The sequence below is a fragment of the Lissotriton helveticus genome, chromosome 2_1, assembly GCF_964261635.1.
Source record: "Lissotriton helveticus chromosome 2_1, aLisHel1.1, whole genome shotgun sequence".
Classification (NCBI taxonomy): domain Eukaryota; kingdom Metazoa; phylum Chordata; class Amphibia; order Caudata; family Salamandridae; genus Lissotriton; species Lissotriton helveticus.
In genome coordinates, this window is record NC_136059.1 from 313,886,245 (window position 1) to 313,899,801 (window position 13,557).

Consider the following 13,557-nt stretch of genomic DNA (forward strand, 5'->3'; position numbering starts at 1 on the left):
TTGCCTGGCATCCAGGTGTTCCTGCACAGTGCAGCAGCCCAGGGCATCCTTGTCAGATCAGCTGATTATGCCTGAGTTGGTCTCTGGCAATGAGTTCCTGGCTTGGAGGGAGGAGGATGCAGAGGTAGCATCTCCAGCCAGAAAAATAGGCATTCTGCAATGTTGCCTGGGCACAAAGAAAGACTGCATCCGACAAGAGGAATAGGAACCAAACCTCGAAAGGGAGAGGTGCCTACATCTTCCCAGCAGTGCTTTGAGCTCCATGAGCCAGTGGTGACCTGACCTGACGTATAAATCTCGTTTCTAAGAAAGTGAAATAGAGTTACAAGATAGCAACTTGCTTGCATATTGGGACTGTTTCAAACCTTCTTCTGATTCCAGAAAAACAGTATCAATGCGTTGTCATAAGTTCTAAAGAATTGAACAAAAGCCCTTCAAACTTCCAATATCAGTACAACTTTCTCAACCTGAATAAAACTCAACTATTTTGTTTCCCCAAAGTAGGACTACTGCTTTGTGTTCGGCCAAACTCAACGGTAATACGAATCAAGCTATTATCTCAAGGTCCTACACCCCCCACTGACAATTCATCACTGAATACAGTCTTTATTGAGCAATTCCAAGGTCATCATATCTCTTAATATGCTGATGTCTAAGGAAGATGGACTCAGGTGTTTGTGAAAAGGGATTTTTTTTAAATCAAAGGAAGGGAGGCTGAGGACGCTTGTTTGGGCCGAAGAGCATTTTGAAGTCTATGGGAAGTAGTGGACGTGTAGGGAGAGTGACAATGCATCCAAAGTGGGTGTCACCTTCAAAATTGGAAATATGTTGTGCTATAATTGTCACTCGTTTCTCTACAAGATGAGACAATAAGCACCGTATTTAGATTTAGACACTGGAATTACTTTTCTGTTGTGAGTTAAAATGTAGGTTGGCAGAAGTCATCGCTGAGGTGCACAGTTGCACCATTAATTTGTAAATGCTTACAGAAATAATCGCAGTCCCAGGACATTTCCAGGTTGTAAATTAAATGTTAACGTCTATCTGTTCCTTGCGCACCACAACCTCATATTCTCTGCAAACCAACCGGGGCAGATCATCCGTTTGAGCGGAAGAGCGCTGCCCCACAGGCCAGAGCTGGAACATAAAATGGTAATATAGTTCATTTATTGCCATTTTATTTTTCAGCAACTGACCCATCCTCAACTGAGTGAAAGGACAGGGTGGGTCCAGGGCTGTTGAGTGGCAGCAGCAGGGAGCTGTGCGCTTTAAAATGCGCATGTCTCTTTGGCCAGCCATACATGCGCATTTTAAACTTCTCTAACCTATCTATCTTAGACAGCTGTGTTAGAAAAAGCGCAGGCCTCCAGTGCTCTTGAGAGTGCTGAGTGAGGCTGCTCCAACCAATCCTGGTGTTGCGCTCATGCTGGTGAGAGCAGCACCAGGATTGGTTAGTTCAGTTTCCTGGGTCCCGGAGCCTGACTGAAAGAGAGACGACGGTGGAGGAGGACGTTGCGTCGCACCTAAAGTTAAGTGTTTTATTATTATTCCTTTTCAGTCCCCCCTGCCTCACCACCCTCAATACATGGCAGCTGCCACTGCAAACAAATGCAAAGGCTTTGTTGGATTGTCTTCCTGCATTTGGACCCCAATCTGACATACTTTTTGGTACTTTTATTTTAACTACCATCTTTTTTTTAATTCAACCCTCCTTTATCAATGGCAAAATGTAGTACACAATAAGTTCCAAGATGAAGAGCACTGGAGGCCGCGTGGTGAGGTAACCTCAGTGCGCATAAGCGTGCATGAAAACTTTGCCACAAGTGAGTCGTTTGTTCAGAATCCATTTTCATTCGATTCTTGATCCGGCCTCACCATGTGCGAGAGGCAATGCTGACGGTGGCTTGGTGGTAAAAACAAATAGCTGGCACATTTCATCAATAGCGTTAAAAATGAAGGTTATCAGCGTTAGCACCCCAGTAGCGAAGAGCATTTTACCTTTACTGAGGGTGACTTCCATAATAATGCGGTCCTTGGGTCCTGGACCTCTTCGACTCAAGGACGAAGAGTCGCCTTCCTCAGAACCAGGGACCGGAGTCCCTCCGCTAGCGTTAGAGTTGGGCGAGCTGGATCGGCTCAGCAATGTCGGGGTGGGGCACGGCGTGAGGCTCGGACTCCGCAACCGCGTCCGCACAGTCAGCGTCACCACACCTTTCTTGAGTTGCTAGAGGCAGAAGAAAGGAAATGGAGGCTGATAATTAGATATACCACGTTTAACACAATACATCTCCAAGCAGGCCATAATTGATGTAAAATGTGATACATACACAATACTTAATGGTGTTAAAGTGTGTTAGACATTCGATTAAGCAATCCGGCTGCCTCTGTAAATGTATTACCTTAAAAGTCTGAATGGCCTCCTGGTGGGTCAGTCCCAGCAAAGATTCTCCATTTACTTCTAAGATTTCATCCCCTGGTGATGAAAAGGAAAGAGAGAGCGGGATTCAGGCTGAGATGCAGAATTCATCTCTTCAGAGAGGTGATGGCGTAATGCCCTTGGGCGGCAGGACCATGCGAGCTCGATTCTTTCTGAAGTATTACTTCCCCACATGCAACAAACAAGCTGAAAGATGTCTGAGAGCAGGCGCATGCTAATCAGATGTGGTCCATTGTCGAGCACCTTGTGCACTCATTAGCTGACGATCCTGAACCACTTTTCTCTGAGTAATGCCTCAAGCATGATTAAAAAGAATATTATACATAGCCAGCCAGGGCCTCGGTTTCCTGGAACTGAGTGCAATTTAAACATTTTGAATTATCCTGAAGAGCAGGCATGATTGTAAACAACAAATAAGAACATATGTTAGACAGTGTGCATAAAAGCCCTGAACAATTTGCTGATCAAAAGGGGAGGAAGAATGCTATTGCAAACAGCTACAATTGCTGACAGTGTGTAATAGCGGAAAAAATCATTTCCTGCAGTATCTCTGGACAGGGCTGAAAACGGCGGACTCCTAAAACAACGAGCAAAGTTGGGAACAGGATTTCTGTTCCCTCAGCATCTACTGAAAGGGTGGTCGTTATGCTGGCAAATTCATGGCGCCTTAATACTATTTATTTTTTATCAACTCTTGTCTCAAGGCAGTGTAAATAATGTTGTGCTGACGGTCAGTGGTGACATTTTAAAGGGTCAGGGTGTAAATTGCATGGCCGCATGTCATACTTCTCTCTGTGAGTTAAAGGACTTTTCCCACCATTACATCTATTTTTAAAAAGTGGACCAAATAGTGCATTTTAAAGCAGTTTTAAATTTTAGGCTAACCAACAAAAACATAGGTTTTAGCATCAGTTCTGAGGAGGCACCCATGAAAGCAACCCAATGTGTTCATGTTATGTAAAAAATTTATAATTTTCCCTAGAGGTAAATCTTCCCCCCTCCTCCCCTTTCCATGAACCACAGTAAAAAACAGGAGGGACATTATTTTTATTTTTTATTTATTTACCGGATTTCTAGAGTGCATGGCTGCCCGTGAGCGTCCCAGCGCTGAATAAGTACAGGCAGAGTTGGAAGAGGGAGGCTCATGGGAACAGCCAAGTTTTCAGGGACCTAAGAAAGGCCAAAAGGTTGGGTTGTACCCGGATATCAGGAGGAAGGGAGTTCCACAGTCTGGAAGCGTTGTACGAGAAACGTCGACCTCCTGATCGCGCTCTTCTGATCTTAGGGGGCAGAGTTAAATGGGCGTTGGTAGATCGGAGGGGTCTGGCAGTGGTATATGGAGTCACCAGATCTCTGAGAATGGGAGGAGCTTTCCCATTGAGGATTTTGTGCGCTAGGCAAAGCGCCTTAAACTGCACTCTTTCCGCCACAGGCAGCCAGTGGAGCGCTCTGATGGCGGGCTTAGCTGAGTACCGACTCTTGGTATTAGTCAAGATCCGTGCGGCCGCATTCTGCACTACCTGGAGTTTCGCAATGACTTTCCGAGGGGCGCCCAGATACAGTGCGTTGCCGTAGTCCAGCCGAGACAGAACGAGGCCTTGGATAAGGAGTTTCCTTGATGGAAAAGAGCAGGGGTAGGATTTTCCGAGTGGAGCGCAGAAGCCCGTGGCAGACCCCGGCCGTTTTTCTCGCTTGGGTATGCATGGTCAGATTTTGGTCAAGCCATACTCCGAGGCTTTTAATCTCGGATTTAGGGGTTGGGGGCTTACCCATGCATGGGGGCCAAAGAGAGTCTGGCCGGAAATGGGACGGATTCCCCATTACCAGTATCTCAGTTTTGTCGCTGTTAAGCTTCAAGTGAGAACTGTCCATCCAGCTGACTATGTCTCTCAAACAGGAGTAGAGATCGGTGTTAGGGTTACTCGGCTGAGAGAGAGAAACAACCAGCTGGGTGTCGTCGGCGTACGTTAAGAGTTTGATGCCATGAGAGGTGACCATTTTTTCCAGCGGGGACATATAAACGTTGAAGAGCGTAGGGCTCAACGAGGAGCCCTGTGGCACTCCGCAACGTATCGGGGTCTCCCTGGAAGTATAGCTACCCTCAATCACCTGAAATGAACGATCATGCAGGAAGGATTTCAGCCAGGACAGGGCGACATCGGTGATCCCAAGATCTCTGAGTCGCTGGCTCAGGATTTGGTGGTTGACCGTGTCGAAGGCCGCGCTCAGATCCAGGAGGATCACTGCCACTGATCCTCCTGCGTCCATGATCTTCCTGGCCTCCTCGACCACCGTCACCATTGCAGTTTCCGTGCCCTGGCCGGGGCGAAAACCTGTCTGTGATGGTCTGAGTAGTTTGTTCGATTCAAGGTAGTGTGACAGCTGAGTATTTATGAATTTTTCTGTCATTTTACTAATGCAGGGAAGGAGTGATATAGGCCTGAAATTGGCAAGATTGAGGGGGTCGAGGTTCGGTTTTTTTAATAAGGCTCTGAACTTCGCCTTTTTCCAGCTGGGGGGCACCACTCCGTCTGTAAGGGAGGCATTGATCAAATTTACCATAGGTGTAAGGATGGTAGGTGCTACCTGCTTTAAGATCTTAACTGGGGCAGGGGCAGATGGTGAGCCACTTTTCAGAGATTGGAAGATAGGGGCTAGGGTGTCCTTACTTATGGAAGTGAACGTCTTCAGTCTTATCTGAGGGTTCTGTGCCTGAATTAGAGGGGTGAAAGGTTGGACCAGAGGGGGGGTAGGCGGGAGTTGCTAGAAAATGATCTGGATTTTTTTATCAAAGTACGTCGCCAACTTGTCACAGTGGTTGTCAGCAAAGTCAGTTAAGCAAGTGGGCTCAGGGGTTTTCGAGAGCAGTTTTACAATGCGGAAAGTTTCCTTCGACGAGCAAGATGCAGCGTTGATTTTTTCTTGGAAAAAAGTCGTTTGAGCATTTTTCAAGGCTTTTTTATAATTGAGGATGGCCGCTCTATATTCTTTCTTGCTATTAGGGTCGAAGTCCTTCCTCCATATTCTTTCAGCCCTTTTACAGAGCTTTTTCAGGAGTCGGGTTTCCTGAGTGAACCAAGGGGAGGAAGTTTTCTTGCGGGATGAGCGACAGGATTTTTTTGGAAGGATGATGTTGAGGGAGTTCTCGATCCAAGAGGAGAACTCCGTGTCCGCTATTACTGGGTCGGTGGCATGGCCAGGCTTGGAGAGATTGAGGGCCTGCTCCAATTTTTTAAGGTCTAGTTTTGCCCAGGGACGAGCCAATCTACCGTGAGGTTGACTATGTGGCGGGTTGGTCGGAATCTCCCATCTAAAGGGAATAAGCATGTGATCTGACCATGGTAAAGGGGTCGGGGTGTTTGTTATCAGGGTGTCAATGTTACAAAAAATGGGATCGGGTAAATGTCCACGATTGTGCGTGGATTGATCGTTCTGAAGATGAAGGTGGTGGGTGGCAAGGACTAAGAGTAACTCGGAGGCGGCCGTATCGTCCTTATTGTCGAAGTGGATATTGAGATCCCCGAAGATTAGCAAGTTGGACAGGGTACTCGTCAAAGCTGATGAGACTTCCACAAGGGAGCTGCAAAATTGGCCCAAGGCGCCTGGAGGGCGGTAAATGAGGACTCCTGAGAGTGAGTTACAAGGGGACAATTGAATGCTAAAATGTACATTTTCACAGTCAAGCAGAGGACTATCCTGGAATCTGCATGAAAGTTGTTCCTTATGGATAGTCGCTATCCCTCCTCCCTTTCCCTTGGCACGGTCCAGTCGCTGCATAAGGTAGCCCTGTGGCAGCGCCTGCACCACATCAAAGTCTGAGTTTGGGGTGAGCCAAGTCTCCGTGAGGAATAAGATGTCTAGTTGCTCTTGTTCTAGGAGCATGAAGATTTCATGGCTGTGTTTTGGCAGGGATCTGCAGTTTAATAAGGCCATCTTAATGATGGTCTGGGGCACTCGACTTTTCATTGCAGGGGTGAGTTGGAATGCACAGTGAGGACAGTGGATAGGGGAGCTCTCACCGTTAAAGATGGGCGTGCAGGAAGGAATGAGGGGCTGGTTCAGTTGAAGTAGAGCTTCTCTATCGTATGATAAGGTGGGTTGGATGGAAAGTTCCAGGGTCCCTGACATTAAGAATTTTTTCGTGCCAATGTCCATATAAATTGTCTATCAAGCCATTTCATTACATTGGGAATGCAATCTGTCATGGCCTTAGTCTTTTTTCAAGATGGATACAGCAAAATTTCTCACTTCTGTCTTCTCTATATTTTTGTGTTCCCATTCTTCTCTTTCAAGTAGATTTTCAATCTAATATGAATGAGAATCTATTCGGATAGTGCTAGGTGGAAATATGACCGGTAAAACACATCATACCCCCAGACCGTAGACCGTGCCACTAATGCCTCAATGCCATGATGCATAACATTCCCAAAATATGGTAAGGAAGGCCTCTTTATGCACCAGGGCCATCAGAGTGCATGGAATGGCCAATATAAGCTCATTCACAGCCACCTCAATGCTATTCCACAAAATGCGGTCTCGGGGAACCCCTGAAGGAGTTGAGAGATAAACACTAAAATATCGGTCACTTGTGGTCCGATTGGGTGTTAGCAACATGTTTCTTCCACAGATGTATGCCAGTGGTTGAGCACTTGAACAAATCAGTCCCATTATTGAGTTGGGTCACAGTGCTCCTACCATCCCTGGTCTGACCAGAGTTCCCCCAACGGGTCATTATTTAAGTGCAGTATCACCGTGCAATGGAAATGGAGAGATCCTGTCATCTTGACAAGAACCAACTTATGTTGTTGATTCAATTAAAACAAAGTTATCATATACAATGCATTAGAATAGAGCCTGATGAAAACTTCTTGTTGACTTTCACTGTCGTACAACTCGGCCATCACAATTTGGAAAGAATTGACTCAAAACTCTGAAATGTGATGCATTGAATGAGTGTTTAGAAAAACAGACACATAGTACTTTACAGTTAATAAGCAGAAAACAAAGAAAGATGTATCCACAAACAAAGAAATGTGAATGTGGGAAAGGGAGTACTCCTCAAATGCTCTTGGGATTCATTATACAACTTTGATTTGTGTTTTGAACCGGGGAATGGGTTTTCATAGGGATTAAGGACCAAGGCACTAAAACAAATCTGAGGCATTGGTGGTCAGGTCTGGGGAGCAAAGACGCTCATTATACTCAAATGCTATTTTATTTTGAAATTTTTTAGTGCAGCTAGTAATAAATCTGAATGAAAAGGAATTAAAGGCAGTTGCCTTTTTCAGGGTTGTTAGCCAGGGTCATTATTGCCTCTTCAGGTGGAGTGACAGCCACAAATACCTACACTGAATAGTATTGTGCCCTGATGGAAGGGAAACCGCCTCACACAGCCCACCGTGCACCACAGGGAAACCTACTCGGGGGTCATTGGAACACTGACCAGAATTAACATGAAAATGCTGATGTAAATACCTTTCCAGCACACTAATAACTATATTAAACATACGTTTGGTGAATGATGGGAACAGGAACCATTTGCATGGGGCACACCTAGGAAAATGAGCTGCACTCACCTCGGCAGTCTGCTGGGGGGAGCGGTGAAGCGAGCTGCCACAAGTTGTCCACATTGGTAAAACACTCCATCATCAACCCTTAGTTGCTGTATATTGGGAACCAAAGTACTAATGGGCGTAAACCTAGATGCCACAGCTATCATTAAAGATTTACAAAGCAGTAGGTATCAGTACTTTCCACTTTTTACGCCATTGGAAATCCAAGTGCTTGCATTGCTGTCCGAGGTATCAGAGTTCGCAGGGGTAGCGCATATCAAAAGGGCAACAGGGCTCTGAGAGACAGACTATCATGCTGTAGGCATCTCAGCAAAGAGTGAGGTGTTGAGTAACTAAGCGAGGGCCAAGGGGTGAAAACTACTCCTTTGTCCCTTCCTTTCTTCCAATCATTTCTATTTGATGTTAAGGGTACAGGGGAAATATTTCCCCCAGTTAAAAGAGAGGGCTGAGAAGGTCTAACACCAGAAAGTGTTGTACTTGTGTCTATCTGAAAGGAATATCTGCCCTGCATATAATCTTAAAATGAGATTTCTGATTGTTGGAACACAAGTGTGTGGCCTCACCATCCTGACCACCATGCAGGAGTCCAGACATAAGATGAGGCCACAGTGGGGATCACTGCTGGGTCGCGAGGTCCTATTTGCACTTGAGGAGGCTGCACTGGGCTTTTGAGGTCATAACCGTGCATGAGAAGGCTGGGTCCACTGCACATCTGAGGCCATACTTGCACGTGAGGAGGATGCACCAAACATTTGAGACACAACCTACATTTGGATAGACTGTACTACGCATCTGGAGGAAGAACTGCGCACAGGAAAGCTGCGCTAGGTGCTTGCGTGTAATTGCCATGCGCAGCTCTTGAGGCTTAAATGGCATATAAATGGGTTGCAATTGGTAACTGAAGTTATACTCAAGCACTCCGATGCTGCCCTGGACATTACAGGCTATACCGAGGTCAGTGATTAGCTGGATGGAAGACCCAAGGAGAAAAGGAAAGGGAGCAGATACTAGGCAGATATATATTGTCAACGTGAAAGGCTCTTTGTTGAAAACTAAAATACCAGGCCAGCAAATGTAAAATGTCAACCATTCCAGACAGGTTGTGCATCCAATCACAGGTACCTGCAACCAATCACAGGTACCTGCTATATTCTTCTGCATCCTCCCCTATTCCAACACGCTTTTCTAACTCTCTCAACAGCTGTACTGAGGTAGAGGAAGAGTACCCCACGCACCTCTTCTAATCTCAATACCCAATCAGGATTATCTGGTCCCTTTCTACATTCAGTGAATTCACCCACTAGGAGTGTCATCGTGTGTACACACACGTACACACACACACGTACACACACACACACGTACACACACACACACACACACACACGTACACACACGTACACACACACACGTGCACACACACACGTACACACACACACACACACACACACACACACACCTGAAATTGACGTATCAGCTTTAGAAATGTATTTATGAAGTTCTATATAGCGCTAGCTAGACCCGTGGGTATCAGATCGCTTTACATACACAAAGGATAAATTGCATAACATCGCAGGACATGAGGATGCATAAAGATAAAAGCAAAGACATAATACTTATGTATACAGTGAGGGGAGGAAGACGCAGGTGGTTGAAACAGTCAGATAACCACCACCCTTGAAGGTCAAAGTGAAGGGGGAGTCCATAATGTTATTGATGCCTAGGTTGGTTGACTTGGTCGGTAAAGTATTGATTGAGGAGAAGGTCATTTTTGAAGCAAGAGAAGGAGGGGTTGCTTCTGAGGTCAATAAGGAGTACGTTCCACATTCTGGGTACGTTACCAGAGAAGGATCGGTACTGGGTCGTTTTCTTTTATTATACTCATAGTAGTTTGACATAGCTTCAGCGATGTCGCATTCAGTGATGTCATTATGTTAAGAGGTTACGTGGCGTTACTTCCTGTAATACCACTGGAATAAAACACACGCAATGTTACTTTCTGTTATGGCATTGACGAGTCAATATCAGTATCCGATACAGATGGAGAAGCTATCTTAATACCTTTTAGCCGGAAACTAAAAATAAGATTTGTTAACAAAGAGCATCAAAATTGAAAGAAAGATGTGGGGTTTACTATTTTGCAGCATGTCAGGTGTTTTTCAGGATGCACTAGAAATAGGTTGCAACATTCTATTTTCTTCTATACGTTCTTGTTTCTTCTATACCTTCTTTAAGTCTCCCATCAGCAGCTGCTGCTCCATTGGGAAATATGGTCTTGACAAAAATTCCCATTCGTCCACGAGCAGAATCCTGCCCTCCAACAATGCTAAACCCAAGACCCTAAACAATGAAGAAAAGAAAAGGCAAGAAAAATAATTAACGATTGTAACTGGTTTTCAGCCTACACGCTCTTCTTGTACTTTCCCTCTATTAATGATGTCATAGCGAGTTTTGATTAAACGTCAAAAGGATAGATGAGAAATGAATAATGCTCAAGGCCATTCCATTACTTATTAGACCAGTCATTTAAATGCTTCCTGTTATCTCATTATAAACACCATTCAAGTCCATTAGATGCATCTGTCAAACGAACAACTGTTGAATAATTGCATAACACAAACATTTACAACCACAGCCCCTTATTTAAGTGACCACAATCACATTAAAATAAATGTACTTTTTTATAATACAAATAGAAGAGGAGAGATTAAAGTTAAACATTTGCACAACGAAGCAAAACCATATCCAATATTGTCATAATTGTAACTTGACTATCCTGGGCCTCACCACAAAGCGCTGCTTTGAACATATGGATTTCTACTTTGGTTGGGTCCCCCGTGCGTTTGAGTTTGAGTTCAGGCTTTTGCGGGCACTCACAAACTTCCCTGGGAGTTCTCCCAGAAACGTACGACTGTCGTTGATTACCAGGACTAGTCCTACTGGCCGATGCTTTTCTCTACCACAGGAGAAACTCTTTCCCTGCCACCCACATCAGATTAGGAGCCTTCCATAACCATTTCCATCCCATAAACAGTGAACCCCACGTGTTTTTTAGAACAATTACATGAGCCTCCAGGTGGGAAAGGCCACTAAAAATGGCGAGCAGCAAACAGAGGAAATGGCACACCCACAACCTAGTAGGTTTGTGGGTGCTACAGGTGTTTTCCATGTCTTCCTCTTTGACTCTCCTTCCCGTCACTGAACGTAAAGCAGTTAAGGATGTGCACAATGGTGGAGTTGTTGTAATGAGTGCACTTTATGATTCTAAAGTTCTGTTTATGTTGATACTTTGAATTCGATTGAGGAATATAGAACAACAAATGGATGGCACAGACCCCATACCTTTCCTCTCTGGCCTTCTATCCTGCTCCATGTCAACCTAAGATCTGCCAACCATGACCTCCTGGACTCACCAAAGTCACCCTGTACCACTTTGAGGTTGTCCTTTCATGTGCAAGACCCGCTCCATTGGAACTCTCCATTACCACATACATTAGCAAGTCTCCCTTTCCTTCAAGGAGTTCACAAAGGTATTGGAATGTGATCTCCTGCAGCCAGATGACAAGGGGCTACTCACAACATTTTAAAATATGTCTACTATAAATCTATGTTTCAATAGGCATAGATATGCTTGAGGATGCTTGTTGTTCTTCACCTATTGTTTTCATATACATTATGCAATTAATCCACAACCACTGTGGCTCTCTGTTCACAACCATCTTCTACGCACTGATACCGTCTATAACAGAGCACTTTGGCTCTCTGTTGAGCACCACCATCTATGCATATTGCTTCCTTTGCAAAAGGTTTGTGTTTGAAATGTTATGGATTCTAAACAAAAATAAAATAACAAAATGCCCATTTAAGCTACCCAAGTAATATGACAATGATATAGTTAACATAACGTTTGAATACAAAATGCATGTAGTGCTTCAGCATTAGCACCAATGACATTAGTTTAAGGCTCAGCCAGCAGTTCTACATTGGGACAGACTGCAAAAGCATCTTTTGCAAACACACAAACGCATAGCGTACGAAAATGTCAACATTACAAAAAATGACATACAAATATTGACCTCTATTTAATTCCTAATTACATTGAACCTTACTTCCCATTAATTTTAGCACAGGTTTAAATGACTATTCAAACTTGAGTCATATCTTATTGAGTCAAAATGTTGGCAGTCTAAGTTTTGTAGTCTGTGTTTTACAAAAGATGTTTCTGCAGCCTGTGTTTTTACATGTGACTGGAAGAATCAGACTCGAGTCAACCTTCTGGCGTCAAGGTTGACAAGGAAATCACGCTGGAGAAAGAAACATGTCAAAGGTGAACAACTACCAACTGGACCTCTATTCATTGTGAGACATTCCTTCCCAAGCTCCTGTGATCACAGCTCCACAGAGACTGACAGCAGGTAAGGGACCCTGCCTCACCCGGCTTGTTTATGGCCATTGTCGCTCTTTGACACGCCTTCTCTCTCAAACCAGGCACCAATATTGCCTGGCTGGAAAATACCTTTCAAAATCAGTTTCATCCAATGTTGGTATACTTCCCAAAAAAATCATGGAGAGTAGCAGAAATCGCACAGTGCGGTATATTTGTTTATTAATATTTATAAAAAATTCGAGACTGGGCATATCAATAAACAGTGAGTAAAAACAATAAGTAATAAACTGCCAAAAATGCCTAGGCTAAAAGCACACACTAATTTATGTGAAAACGCACAGTGCTGACGCAGAAAGCATTCTACGCAGCAATCTCAAACGCACATAAATACATGTCAGTATGGGTGGATTACATGTGTGAATAGGTTATGGGCATGGCTCCTGAATAGTAAGGACACTGGCGGAACATACACATGCTCACATCAAATGACTTGATAAATGATTTGGCTGTGGTTAACAGCAGGTGTGGTAAACTTCTGCTGATATTTACTAGCTGAAATCTGGCACAGCAAGGGTAGCGGTGATGAAAGAATAAGACCACATCATGATCTTAAAAGTAGCGCCTACGTCTACTCATCAATGAAGAGAACAGCGGCCTCTACTTGCCTTCATCCAAATGATGACCTATGATTTTTAGCGAATCTTGGCTGGCAATGTGCAACCCGCCCTTCCTGTAGGACCCAAGATCCCGCCTCATGAGAGGACACATACTAGCCAGCAGGACTGCTGGGGGGGAGGAGGGACCAGGAAAGGCGGGAGCGATTGCAACATGAGTGAGTAAAAATACACTCAGTGAGGGAAGGCAAAAAGGCAGACTCCGTTTCGCAATTCGAGGTTTACCTAATGAAATCAGCCTTATTACAAAGGCTATTCTTATTCTTTTATTTTTATTATTATTAACCCCCTTCCGCGCTGCACAAATCTTTGCGCTGTGCGGGGGTTTTATTGAGTGGGAGGGATTCAGACAGCCCCCGGCCTTTCGTCAGCACACGCCCACCGTGACATCAGACAGCCAGGGGCCGTCCAAAGCACACAAGGGGTTAATACTGATAATAATAATTGCCATTGCATTGCCAAAGACAAGTAACCTGTTCATTATTATTG

General features: G+C 44.6%; 1 protein-coding gene across 1 annotated transcript in view; it reads right to left on the minus strand.

The window, feature by feature from the left end:
* Window positions 1-13,557, minus strand: part of PDZD2 (PDZ domain containing 2) — a 1,063,478-nt gene that overhangs the window by 209,895 nt on the left and 840,026 nt on the right. Inside the window, exons 9-11 of the mRNA XM_078674899.1 lie at window positions 10,233-10,347; window positions 2,400-2,473; window positions 1,999-2,224 (exon numbers count right to left, since the gene is read on the minus strand). Coding sequence (XP_078531025.1) covers window positions 1,999-2,224; window positions 2,400-2,473; window positions 10,233-10,347 — 415 coding nt within the window. The remainder of the gene's footprint in view (window positions 1-1,998; window positions 2,225-2,399; window positions 2,474-10,232; window positions 10,348-13,557) is intronic.